Below are 13,652 nucleotides of genomic sequence, written 5' to 3' on the forward strand. Positions count from 1 at the left end.
TGTGACAAGTGGCTCATTCACACAGGTCCATTTGCCATATACATTATGAAGAGCACTAATATTCTTTATCGATCTATATTACTCCTGATTTCCTGTCAACTAGGATGACCTAAGATATGAATTTCAGCAATGGTTAATTTTGCCTTTTTTTTTTACTGTTATTTTAATTCTGACTTAAACATTTTTTTCTTTCATGTACATAGATGATATGCCTGAGGGGACTGATGATGACAGCATATTATCCTCACAAGGCAGTGACATGTTCACTTAAAGAAAACAGGTAAGCAAAAAAGGCAATTTTTTTGTGAGTTAGAGAACCACTGGTCACTTTATTAGGTACATCTTGCTAGTACCGGATTGGGACCCCCTTTTGCCTTCAGAACTGCCTTAATCCTTGGTGGTATTGATTCATCAGGGTACTAGACACATTTCTCAGAAAGTCTGGTCCATATTGACATGATGGCATCATGAAGTTGCTGCAGATTTGTCGGCTGCACATAGGCCTGTCGTTATAAAAGATAAATCAATTAATCGCACGATAAATTAAACCTATCGACCTCATTTTAATTATCGGCTTTATTGTCTCTTCCTGCCTTTTTTTCTTTCTGTTGATGACACTGAATGAAAAAAGGCTCAACTCCGGTGCTCTGCACTGACCCTCCCTTCCTCATGTCCTTAGTGTAATGTCCAGCTCACACTACACGAGTTGTCGGCCCATTTTCAAAACCTGAGAGACACATTAGCCAACAGAAATCCTAGGTATAACGGTTCAGTCGGGTTTGATCGTGCCATGTGGTGTCCAGCCACATGGGCATAAAATAATGGCTACAAGTCCAGTTAACTAATTTTAAAATCAAGCATTAATCAGTGTTTTACTACAATCTACCTGTGACGCATGTGGCTAGATTCAGTGTAAAGTCCTGACTGAATGAAAATCATTATAACCTATTTATGTCACGTTAACGAAGAACAGCTGAAAATTACTGGGTTTATCAACTGCGGTAGCAATTTGGCTTCAACTCCTCTCCTTATTTTATATTCTTTGCACAAAATATTGAATAAACATTCATCTTGTTTCCACATATCTCCGACTTTGGGTTGCGCCATGTCAGCTGTTTGGGATTCCCCTCGTAATTTCCCCTCAGAAAGCACGGAGGAGAATCCTCGCTTTCTGATTGGCTACCTGTCACATTCAACAGGCTGCGTTAAGCTCCCAGTCGGGGAAAAACCCCGATTTAGATCGGAGTGGCCACGACGACTTACTGTAACTCACCACACATTACAGGATGATCGGTTACGAAATCACCAGCGACAATCTTAGATCGGCCAACGATCTAAGATTGTCGTAAGAGGAAAATGGGGCAAAAAAATCGGGTAGTATGAACGACTGCATTAGGCAGTTGGATGTGCCCATCTTCTCTATTTAAATCTACTAATAACTGAAGGGCAATATAGTATACAGACTTCATAATCTGCACTCTTTTGGTTGAATGCAGTATTTATTTTCACTTTGGCTTTATGTTGTTTAGTTTTTATTCAAGTAGGTTTTTTGTTAATGGAGACTGAGAATCCATTTTAATTTTGTTTTTGGTTGTTTTGTTTATTTAGTTTATCAGTTCCAGTGTTATGTGTTCTTTTGAAAATAAAATGTATGTATCTATGGCAGGAAATCACATGCATTATTAGTAATTTCCATTAAGTCAGTGTCAGAAGGTCTTGAAACAATATTATCGTTTATCGCAATCATTTTCTTAGACAATTAATTGCTCAGCAAAATTTGTTATCGTGACAGGCCTAGCTGCACATCCATGATGCGTCTCTCCCATTCCACAACATTTCTAAGATGTTCTATTGGATTGAGATCTGGTGACTGTGGAGCCCATTAGAGTTCAGTGAACTCATTGTCGTGTTAAAGAAACCTGTCTGAGATGATTCAGGCTTTATGACATGGCAAGTTATCCTGCTGGATGTAGCCATCAGAATATGGTACACTGTGGGCATAAAGGGGTGGACATGGTCAACAACAACGCTCAGGTAGACTGTGGGGTTGACACAATGCTCAGTTGGTACTTATGGGCGCAAAGTGTAAATATCCCCCCACCATTACATCACCACCACCAGCTGAACCATTGACACAAGCAGGCCTGGTGGCATGGGCGGGTATTGGGGGCATTGCCCAACCACAGAGTCAGCCGTGCCCCCCTGGACTGAGAGCTGTTTTTGTTTTTACCTTAGAATGGCCAACTCTGTTATTCCTATGTCAGTTTGATACAGCAGGGGCTTCCACACTTCCCATATCTGTGTCCTCTGTCACTTTTTCAGCAGTTAAAACAGTTTAATCCGTTGTTAACACATCGTAACTTGTTTTTCTGGGCTGCCTTTAAATGCAACATGAGTGCTACAACACTCGCACTGGGTTTACATGGCAGCGACAGAGACCTGCTGCTGCTGCGCAGGTGTGTGTTACAATCATGACAGCAAACTAGCAAAATGCAAAGAACTTTGCACAGTTTTTTTTCCCCAAAACTAACCGACTGAGTTGAGCAAAGGTGTTGATTGCAGGTAATGTTAGCTAAAAGCAGTGGTGGAGCCAGAAGGGCTCAGGGGGGCCAGAGACCCCCCTGACATCTGATTGGTACACCCAGTAATTGACATGCAACAGCACCAGGTCATTCCTGTACATTATTTCCTTGAGTTAGAATTAACCCCCCAGACTACCTGTGGGGAGGCCACAGGTAGTCTTTCTGGAAACATTTCTCAGAAAGTCTGGTCCATATTGACATGATGGCATCATGAAGTCTTGACCTCCCCAACTTTAAAAGTCTAGCTCCACCACTGGCTACAAGATGACTAGCTAATAACAATACAGCATCTTAAGCTTGTTAACAAGTAGTATAGGCTACTGATGTTATCTATATTCAAAAGTGGATAGTTCTTGTTACATTCTCTTGAGCAGGGGTCACCAACTCCAGTCCTCGAGGGCTACCATCCTGTAACTTTTAGATGTGTCTCTGCTCAAACACACCTGGATCCAGCCTATTGCAGAGAGGAATGAATGCTGGTGAGGGAATTCAGACATTTTGGAGCAGAGGTGAATCTAAAAGTTGCAGGATGGTAGCCTTGAGGACTGGAGTTGGTGACCCCTGCTCTTGAGTAACCTTTTTTTTGGGAAAAAGTACTTATTATAGTAGTTTCACATCACTGTACCTTTTTCTTTTACTTGAGTAATATAATTGCTATGATTTTTGTTTTTGTTGGTACGATTCATCGCCCCCCCCCCCAAAAAAAAAAAAAAAAATAGGCCGATTCCCCCCGTTAAACTCGTCTGGAGTTGGGGCTGGACACAGTCAGGATGTATTCATGTTGTCGCCAAATTCTGACCAGCCTGTGGCAACCATGCCGTGTTCAAAGTCACTTAAATCACTTTTCTTCCCCATTTTGATGCTAAAGGCAATGAGTTGCTGCCATCTGATTGGCTGATTCAACATTTCCACTAATGAGCAGTTGGACAGGTGTACATAATGAAGTGGCCGGTGAATGTATTTTACGACCTGACAGCTGTATATAAAGTGTTAAGGTAATTTCACTGTAGGTTATTGCAACTTAAAAAATTTCTTTCTGTACCTAAAACCAGTATTTCAGAAGACCAGATGCAAGAAGCTTCTCTTGTGCTTACTTGCCTATTGGAAGTCTGGAAAGCTTGGCCAAAAGAAGATGAACTTGTAAAACTGTATTGGTCAGTACTCCTTTTTATATTGATTATTATTTATTTATTAAATACCACCATGTTTAAGTTATTTAAATATGAGATGACTTTAACTTGTTCTTTTCTGTACTTCAAAATCATAATTTCAGATGGACTGATGCCAGAAGTCATCGAAGTGATCTCTTCTACTCCCACATATACAAATAATATTTCAGTTCATTGATAAATGAGGAAGATGGGCAGATGTTTAAATGGCACATTTTGTGTTAAAATGTTGAAATAAAATATGTGTTCCTGAAATTAAAGTTTCTTTATTCATTGCCTACATTTGTAATGTGTCAGTTTAAAATTTTGACTCCATAAGTTAATGATTCCCAGAAAATCCTATGTACTTTATACTTAGCTAAAATAGAGAATTGAAATTTTATACTGAAATATTAAAATCAGTATGACTGAAAACTGGAAGCATGTAAAGACTGTTGCCAGGGAAAGTGGGCCAGAATGTGAATTAAGACAGACTTACTTAAAATGCATATTTTAATGTACAGCTAGTTTCTTTACTTAGATGAAAGTATCAGTAACACTAACCAAATGTGAGGGTTTTTTTTCCCCACACAAATGCATGTTTGGGTTTAATTAGGGTATGGGATACATTTGATGAATCCAAATTTAAAGATAATGAGCTCTGCTGAAAGTTAAGGCTAGGAAATCTTAAAGGCAGACCTAACAAGAGTTAAATGTTAAAAGCAAGCCCCATAAGTGTCCAAAAAAGTATGTGTGTAAAGCTGGGCCTCTTAAGGTTTGAATATTAAAAGCAAGCCTCATAATGGGCTAAAAAACTAGTGTGTAAAAGTGGGCCCCGCAAAGCATAAATGTTAGAAATGTGTGTAATGTGGACCCCACAAAGCATAAATGTTAGAAATGTGTGTAAGGTGGACCCCGCAAAGCATAAATGTTAGAAACGGGCCCCACAAGGGGCCATAAAACTGACGTGTAAAATAAAGTTTCAAATTGGGTTTATTGAAGGTGATTTTTATTAAGATTTTTTTTGGGACTTGCCTGATTTTTTTCATAGATCTAGGACGTCTAGAAAGGGTGGGCCCCGCAACTCACCATTCTACTTTCGGACCCCGCGAAGTCTATAAACCATACTGTGTGTGTGTGTGTTAGCGTCTTGGCACGGCACATGCATGGCTGCATGCATCATGATGACTATGTTCATGTTGAGAGAGGACCTGTTGAGGGGGTGTGCTGATTCCGACAAACGTCGTTGCATTTTGGTCCTGGTGTGTGTTCCCCATCCTGCCTCTTTCCCTGATTCACGTCTCAGCCCACCCACCAACCCCCAAACACATGCACGTTCAGACTCCCTCTGCAGGAGCCTGATATAGCCGCCATCTGTAAACAACGAGGAAAGTGGCCGGGGTGTGAAGTGACCAGCGCTTAAACTGGTGACCTTCTTCACTCACACTCCCAGTCACACATGAACCGCTAACGCTGCTAGCACACACACACGCACCATACATCCACCACCTGTAGTTTTATAAACAAGTTCAGCACAGACAAAATAAAGACTATAAAGTCTAAAGTACAAAATATCCAGGATAAAAACTTGCTTATTTTACCTTCAGCTACTGGCATAATTTTATAATAATATAAACATTTTAGGTTTGTCTTGTACTGAAGGGATATTATTATTGATATTTGCCTGCTTGTTAGCTATTTTATACATGATAGTCCCAATATATATGTCCTGTTACATAAAAAAAGAGCTGAAAACTGTTTGTTTCTCTGATTATGAGAATGGAATAGAAAATGTGAGGGTTGTTGTTGTGGTGTGGATTTTGTAGACTTTGTTGCAAATTAATTTCCCTTTGAGGCCAATAAAGTGTATCAAATTAAGTAATTGTTCTTACTATATTTTTAATTACCTCCTTAGTTTAAGTTGCACTTTTCTTTATAATTGTGTTTTTATTTAATCATGTTCAAACTTCCTTTGTGAATCACTGTGATTTTATCTAAATAATCTACATAAATAAGATGAAAACTTGCAAGAAAGAACTAGATTGCATGTAACTAAAAATTATCATTCTTAGGTGGGAGTGCTAAGTTGTTTTATTTGGTTGTTAATTCATAGTATATTGATCAAATCAAACAATTCATTATTCCCAAATTGAATTAGTGACTTAATAAATATGAAAAATAATTACATATTGTGTTTGTATATATGTGAATCTCTTTGACCTCATCTCATAAGGTTTATTTTAATTCCAGTGTCACTTTCTTGTCTTATTTCTAATGTGGCAATGAAGGATACCGCTTTGACAAAAAAATAAGTAAATAAATAAACTCAATGAAACTTTATGAATTCAGTTTTTTTTTTATTAAATAAAACACTTCAACAGCATCTTCCATTAAAAATACAAAATCCAGCAACATCACAGTATGATCAGTTTAGAAACTCACTGTCATGATTCAGATGAAACATGGAGGGTTGGTCACAAACACATTGCTTTCATTGACAACGCAGGATCAGTCCACGGCAGTCACTTTTCTACCACAGACACAGGAGACAGAAAGCTGCAGCTCCATCATGGAATGAGCAGACACATCTGGTTGATTGTCATGATCTGTTTGACCATATTTTGCATATATGTTGGTGAAACCAGATGAACCGGTGGACTGGTCAAATCCAGAGCAAGTCGTGCATTTTCAAATTATCATTTTTGTGGAAAAATGTCCCAGTTAGAAACACGAAAACAAGTTTTACAAACATAATCAAAACAGACTGAGAATTGCAAAAGTCCAGGAAACAACACGAAAGCAAATAAGGCCAGAGTGGCGGTTGGGTGAAACTGTACGAGCTAACACGTATTCTTAGGCTTCCTTCCAATGAAAAATCAATTAACCTAATACAAACTGTTCTTACTAAAAGTACAAATCCTGTTAATCCTATATATAATATGAAATAAGCTTATCTACAGTGATTCTGTGCTGTATTTACAGACCTGTGCTTGTTTGCTGGTAAGCGTTTGAACCTTTTCATCACTTCCGTTACTTCTCAGGATCTGCATATTGTTCTAACATCTGGTGGAGCCAAACTGTCTGTGAATCCCCTGCTGTACGCAGCTGCCATGACATAAACAGTGATTAGACAATCATTAGATCATGGAGCCTGCATCGTTTGGACTGGGATGTCACAAGTAACATCTGAAGACCCCACCAGATTACTTGAACTCACTTGTCGTTTTCTGCCTCAGCTAATCTGACCTCTGCTCTTCGCTCCGAAACAGCTCCCTGCTGCCTCGTCCATCTCCTGCATCACTGAATCATCCCCCACGAATGTGCAGGAGGCAACCGAAGGGAATCAAGATGCAATTTCTTTAGCGTGAACAAGAAAGAGCAGAAGGAAAACTTAGAGGAAGGAGAAGGTGTGAGAGGAGAAAACAGCTCAGCTTAACAGGAAACGGAGTAGGAGTGTTACTATGAAGAAAGAGAGGAAGTGGAGATGGGATGGAGTGACGGTTGAAGAGGAAGATGAAGGGAAAGCTGCACTGTCATAGCTGGGAGCACAGTCCAGCTCGATGCAGCGGATGGAGGAGTCTTCGTTTCCGTAGTTGGCCCAGTACTCTTCCGGATCCAGCTTGGGAAGAGCTGCCTCGTCTGCGGACAGTTCGTATTTGTAAGGTAAGGTCTCAGCGGGCTTCTTGGGGGGATACTGAGGCTTTACGGGGGAAAAGGGTAAGGTCTTCACACCCTCTGAGCTCTTCTGGAATGAAGCCTTCGATGAAGACGCAGGCTTGTGCTTGGAGAACCACCAGCGGGTCTTGGTGCTGAAGGTGGTGGTTGTGGTTCCGGCCATGGAGCCGGGGTCAGGCATGGGGCAGAGGGCGAAATCCATCTCACGCAGGAATCGGAGGTCCTGGCCACGACGCTGGGATGGGGAGGTGCACACGACTTCCGAGGAGGAGATGCGGGCTTTGCGGAACCACTCCCAGAGGGGACGGGACTCGCAGCCGCAGGACCAGGGGTTGCTGTTGAGGCGCAGGAACTGGATGCCCTGGGTGTCCTTCATGGTCTGGCCTGGCAGCTCGGCCAGAGAGTTGTTGAAAAGGTAAAGGATCGTCAGGCGACCCAGATCACGGAAAGCCCGACGGTTCACCTGCCGGATGCGGTTGTCATGGAGAAGCAGGCGGTCCAGGTTGACCAGGCCTCTGAACACATTCTCAGAGAGGGCACGGATTCGGTTCCCGTGCAGGAAAAGATGGGACAGGTTGACCAGATCTGAGAAGAGGTCGTCCTGCAGAGAATGGAGTTGATTTTCCTGCAGAAAAACCCAAATATGAGATAATTTAGTGAAAATGCAAAAGAGGAAACTGATGCTGTTTCAGTTTGCTTTAGTAATCAGCTGCAGTGCTTAAATGTGGCATGTGCTGCTGAATTTTCACTCATTTTATTGATGATTTGTTTGTTTTTTTTCACCTAACATTCTCTTATATTTGTGTATTTATCCTGTGACCCTACTAAAACTGAATAGTTGTGATTAAATGAGGCTAGACCACTGGCATACATTTGCTGCCTTTGGTTTTCTGAGTTTCTATTTGAATGTGTTGCTTAGACTAAATCTTCCAGCAGTGTGGAACGTGTCACTCTGTGTGTGTGAGGGGGGGGAGGGGAGTGTGCAGCTTGAACGCAGACTGTTGCGTCAGTGAACTAATTCTGCAACATGACTGTCTCCTGTTGGATGCATAATAAATCATGAACATCTCAAAAATGTTTTTACCTCTCTCTCTGTGTGTTTGTGTGTGTGTGTCCATGCTGCATTTACCTGCAGGTAGAGAAACTGGAGGCTGTACAGCTTGTGGAAGATATCATGGGGGAGAGTGGCCAGCTTGCAGCGATGCATGTGCAGGCTCTGCAACTTCTCCAGCCCCCTGAATGCTCCACCTTCCAGGTGCCGCAGCAAAGGGTTGTCGCCCAGGTCCAGCTCCTCCAGGATCCTGAGGTTGCTGAAAGCTCCGGCTTCAATCCATGTAATGTTGTTTCCGTACAGCCAAAGCACCTGCATGGGGGATTTAATGGGAAATGTGTTAAAAAAAGAAATTATATAGTAATTGGAAGCATTTCCCAAGAGTGGGGAGCTCACCTGTGTCTCGAAGCCAAAGGAATCTGCGCGAAGCTCTGTGATGCGGTTGTTCTGCAGGAAGACTCGTTGGGAGTCGTAGGGTACTCCAGCTGGAACCATGGTGAGGTTCTGGGACTGGCAGCTGACCGTCATGGGCGTAGGGTAACACACACACAGCTTAGGGCATGCAGAAACCCCGCCCGGCTTCACCACCACCAGCCACAGAATCAACCAAAGGGTCAGTCCACCTGAAGGTACAGGGGAGCAGAAGGTTTTTACTCTGCTGGAAAACATCATGATTTACAGGAAGAAGGTTTTACAGAAACTAAGACCGAGGAAGGGATGCTTGTGTTGTTATGGTTTGGAAACCTGCACATTGTCTGTTTATGAATGAGCTTTCTGTCCATCAAACCCGTTGTTGTAATTCCATGTGACAGCGCTGTTCGTTCACCCATGTCATTTTGATACTCCCCATATATAATTCAGACAAAAATCATTCACCTATTCATTTCCAGATGATCACTTTACACAGGTATCAGTGACTCGGTTGCATAACTCTGGCCTTACGCAAGTTTAATTGTCAAACTTGGCATCAATCTATAGCCCAGACATTCTTAAATATTGGAACATGTTATTTGCAGCATTAAATCGACACAGATTTCTAGATCTCACGTTATTTAAATCAAATGGTTGTTTCCGCTGGGAGAGGTGCCAGGGGAGAGAGCACGTACAAGCTACAACCAGTAGCCAGAGCGGGGTCAGTTTCAGTTTTAATTAATAATTCAGAAGCCATTTGGCAGCGCTCAGATAACACCCCACAGAAGACGTAAATGCGGGAAAAGTACATGCATTAAATACTAATAAGGTTCCATTCATCAGTTCTGCGCAAGATTTTCCACCATCTAGCCTTCTGACCTTTTAACAAGTTTGGTTACGTGCAGAATCTGCAGATGACGTGGAGAAAAGTACAGCATCTTTTTTAAAGTTTGAAGGTACCACAAAGTTGTTTGCACAAATCATGGATAGAGGAGCATCACTAAGTTTTAGGGGTAGCCTGATGGACAGAACTAAAATACAGAAGTAAATTTTAGTCGCTTTATTCTCTAGTTTTATACTAAGACTCTCTGTTTGCAAAAAGAGGCAAAAGTTAAACTTTACAACAGAACCAAACTCAATTTGCTCACTTAAAATTATTTTAACTATATTATTTTCTCCTGAACATACAAAAGTGGCAACCTTATTTGCTATCAGAACTTAAAAATGCAAATCAACACATTTATAAACTAAATGTGTTGTGTTAAGCTTTCATTTAAGCTAATGATATTTCAAAAGTTTGAAAATAAACCAAAGTTTCTGTGCGTAAAAGCGCAAAAAGTTCATTCGCCCACAAAAATAGAGAGAAATATATAAGTTATTGTTGCTTAAACATCTAAATATCTACTTTAAACCCATAAAACTTTCCAGAAACGACATAAGACAACTCAAATCACAAGATCAGATTAAAAAGTTAACATCCTCCTCCTGCAGAGCAACTTACTCTTGAAGTTGTGAGCGCTGGAGCTCCTCACGGTCCTACGGGTCTCCATCTCGAACCAAAGCCGAAAGCGAGTTAGCCTGCGCGGCGTGGAAGTGCCTGCTTACTGCTATCTCTGCTGCGGTTCAGCTCTGGTGACCGAGTCACTGCGGCTTCTGGCAGTGACGTTCTGGATTCCCTGGAAGCTTTTTATACCCGCGGCCGGCGCGTCGCCCACTGCCGTGGGCAGCGAAGGATCCTCTCTACGTCAGCCAGGAGGGAGGGTTAGGAGCCGCCGGAGGAAGCGCCTGGAAAGGCAGTGGAAAGCAGAGAGCTATCCAAATATTGACAACCGTCTGATAAAGGGGAGATTAATTCTTTATTACTTATAAATGTGGGGATGATTATAGGAAACAAAACGCCCTAACTTCCTAAATGCATACATTTGATTCATTTTGAATTTTATTTTATATTATATGAAGACAAAAGATGCAGGCTTTGCTTGATACAGTCACATTTTTTTTCCCTTTAAGACAAAGCACAGTGTGGGAGGACTGGTTGACTTCTGCTGGAAGCTGGAGGTGGGACGGAGGCAGTTTTGGCACAAAACAAGCTCTCTGCCTCCTGGAGGAAAGCCAAAGAATTTACTGTAAAACTACAACTAATTAAAAGTGCTGTTATTTCACCTGTGGCACATCAGGCTCACCACAAAGGGTGGAAAAAGGGGAGGTTGGTCAACTCATTTGGCATTAAAACCAAAATCTCATTACTCTTCTTAAGCGTTGGCTGGTTTGGAAAGAAGCCGAGAGCCGCCCACATCTCACAACAACAGATGAACATGAAAGGAAAACCCAGCGGTGGAGCAAAAATGACCAAACCCAACATATGGACGGGCTACATTGTGTGTGTGTGGCTGAGGGGTGACATAATACTGACAAATCTTTGTGGTACAGTACATACTGCACATCGAGTTAATCATCAAAACAAAGTGTCCATTTTAATGGCCTATTTATCAAAGTAGCACTTGGCAAGAAGTGGATCTATATGTTTTGCTTAATGTCAGGTTCCTTTTCATGACTGACAGGCTTAAATGACAGGCTACCCGTTAATAGTTGGATAAAGATTTGCCTCAAGAACTCACTTTTTGAAGCAAACAAAAGGTAATAATGAGCCTTTCAAAATTAGTTTTTATGTATTTTTTGGATACTTTTCCTATCTGAATACCCAAAACTGTCTAATTTGCAACTATCTGCCTCCTCAAATGAAAGGAAACTCATTATTATGATGCTATACAGCAACCCAAGAAAATCTGAATCTCAAGCCGATTCTGAGGTAAGAAATGTAGGAAAACCAGTTTCACTGTTCACAACAAAGCGTTTTGACATGGACCGAGAACGGTCTGGCCAAAAATGAAGTCAGCACATTTGTGGCTGCCTACAGAAAGTGATGTATTCGTTTTGTATATTTTGTTCTACATTTTTAAATATTTTCCCCTCTGGTTAACTGTTGACTGAGAGAACCTTGCACAAGATTCCCAATGATGACTGTAGATTTTATGAAAAATAAAGAACTTTGAATCTTGAACTTTTAACTTTTGAACTTGTCTCCAACTTAACTATATTCAAAACTTAAAATCAGGTTTGTACCAGGAAACAAACCAGTTTAAATGAGCTGTATTTAAACAAGGCATGTCACCATAACAAATTTTGCTGGACAATAAGTTTTCCCATAAGTCATCTCAATAAATGACTTGTGGTCATTTATTGAGATGACCATTTTCATTTCATGTTTTGAGACCATTTTCAAGTAACAGAGTAGTAATAATGTCATTCTCAAAGATCAATAAACTTTAAATTTTAATGAACATTTAAACAGTGGAACTGGAAGACATTTTAAATATCAACAATGAATAAAGAAAACAACAGAAACAACAAATTAAATGAATTATGAAATCTCTGCTAACAAAATTATCTTTCAAATAAAACACCAGACTGAAAACTTTTATCACTCAGTTTTTGGAAAAAAAAAAAAAGAGAGAGAGAGAGAGAGGATAAAACAAGCAAATGAAAACTATTGAGTTTCTCTTAATTAATCTTGCTATTAATTGATTTGTTGTTTATTTTGACAGGCCTAGCTGTAGCATTTCTGATCAGACGAGTGATCAAAGCCAGAATTAAGACAGAAACTTTCCTGTAATATGATGAGGGCAATTTATCGAAACATAAGAACTTGTTTGTGTAAGTTTGAAGGCATATGCTGCGGTCTCTGCAAGAAAACGACATTAGGAGAACACCAGGCTGACTCTCACTCTCTCCAGCTGATTTGGCTGTTGTGCAACGAGCTGGAGGCGAAGACGCGGCGCAGTCGGGCCGTGGGACGGAGGTATTGTGCATATGAAATAAAGTGTGCCAGGGCGAAGAGGGTGGGCTGGGTTTCGCTCACGTGTGAGTCCTCCCTAAATGCCACGGGTCACTGCCAGGTCCTCCGTGATGCACATCATCTGCTCCCAGCTCACCAGAGCCTGCTCCACGGAAGGTCATCTGCAACTCCAAGCTGGGCTCGCAGTGCAGGGAGTAATTAACTGCGCGCCTGGAATCGGACCGCTTGTTGGCTGCGGTGTTGTGAGAGGGGGAGGTGGACAGCTCACCAAGCAGCCGGCCTCCGCAGGGGGCTGTGGAGCTGAGAAGGTCGCCCGTGTATGTGTATGTGTGTGTGTGTCTGTGTGTGTTTATGCACAAATAATTTATTCAGTGGCCCTGGAGTAACGAGGGTAGGCAGCTGGCTCTCCATCTTCAAAAATGTGTGTGTGAATACAAGAGATCCTTGAAGCTCAAACTTGTTAATCAAGAATCCAGAAGGTGATTTTAAAAGCATTCCTCTTACTGGTCCATCATTCTGGTGTGGTACCACCACACCTTGTAATAGTGTGTGCAAAGAGAAGTGAACAAATATATGCATCGCCCTGCAGATCCCAGATCCCCTCCCATGCATCCTCTCACTTGCCTCCTGTGACAAAGTGAATCACAGGGACTCTGGCATTTGAACTGGTGTAAACACAGCATGCTCATGGACTCTTTCCCTGATCCTAAATTAACATGTAGCTGACTGTCCGCCCGCCCATAAGCCCACAAACACACACAGACACACCCAAACAGAAAAAAAAACACACATGTGCAGTGTGCTATAGATCGTGTGGACAGAACTTGCTTCTGCCCACCGGGTCCGAGGTCAAGCAGAAAGTTGAAGAAGTATGTAGTCAGAGATTCGTCAGTGGGGAGTTTCTAAGTGATCCTTGGTTATGCAAACAC

The 13,652-nt window shown here is 41.5% G+C and overlaps 1 protein-coding gene and 1 long non-coding RNA gene across 2 annotated transcripts; one reads left to right on the forward strand and one right to left on the reverse strand.

Annotated features, from left to right (window-relative positions):
* The first annotated feature begins 201 nt into the window (after positions 1-201).
* Positions 202-4,011, forward strand: LOC148157042 (uncharacterized). Its single transcript, XR_015764375.1, has 3 exons — positions 202-280; positions 3,635-3,736; positions 3,856-4,011. It is a non-coding gene; the product is annotated as an uncharacterized LOC148157042 (long non-coding RNA).
* Positions 4,012-6,066: 2,055 nt separating this feature from the next.
* rtn4rl2b (reticulon 4 receptor-like 2b) lies at positions 6,067-9,211 on the reverse strand. The gene is made up of 3 exons (XM_015004593.2): positions 8,853-9,211; positions 8,535-8,768; positions 6,067-8,030 (listed from the first exon to the last, which is right to left on the reverse strand). The coding sequence occupies exons 1-3, from the start codon at positions 9,126-9,128 to the stop codon at positions 7,158-7,160; spliced, it is 1,383 nt and encodes a 460-aa protein (XP_014860079.2). The 5' UTR covers positions 9,129-9,211; the 3' UTR covers positions 6,067-7,157.
* Positions 9,212-13,652: the final 4,441 nt, after the last annotated feature.

This window comes from Poecilia mexicana, unplaced genomic scaffold (genome assembly GCF_051168715.1).
Source record: "Poecilia mexicana isolate PSO_F unplaced genomic scaffold, ASM5116871v1 scaffold_10, whole genome shotgun sequence".
In the NCBI taxonomy this organism is placed as follows: Eukaryota; Metazoa; Chordata; class Actinopteri; order Cyprinodontiformes; family Poeciliidae; genus Poecilia; species Poecilia mexicana.

Excerpts from the sequence above, each read along its gene's own strand:
- rtn4rl2b (XM_015004593.2), bottom strand. The coding sequence starts at position 9,128 with ATGATGTTTTCCAGCAGAGTAAAAACCTTCTGCTCCCCTGTACCTTCA. Across the intron at positions 8,769-8,852 it reads CCTTTGGCTTCGAGACACAG|GTGCTTTGGCTGTACGGAAA; the intron begins GTGAGCTCCCCA and ends TCCCCCATGCAG. Across the intron at positions 8,031-8,534 it reads TCCAGTTTCTCTACCTGCAG|GAAAATCAACTCCATTCTCT; the intron begins GTAAATGCAGCA and ends GTTTTTCTGCAG.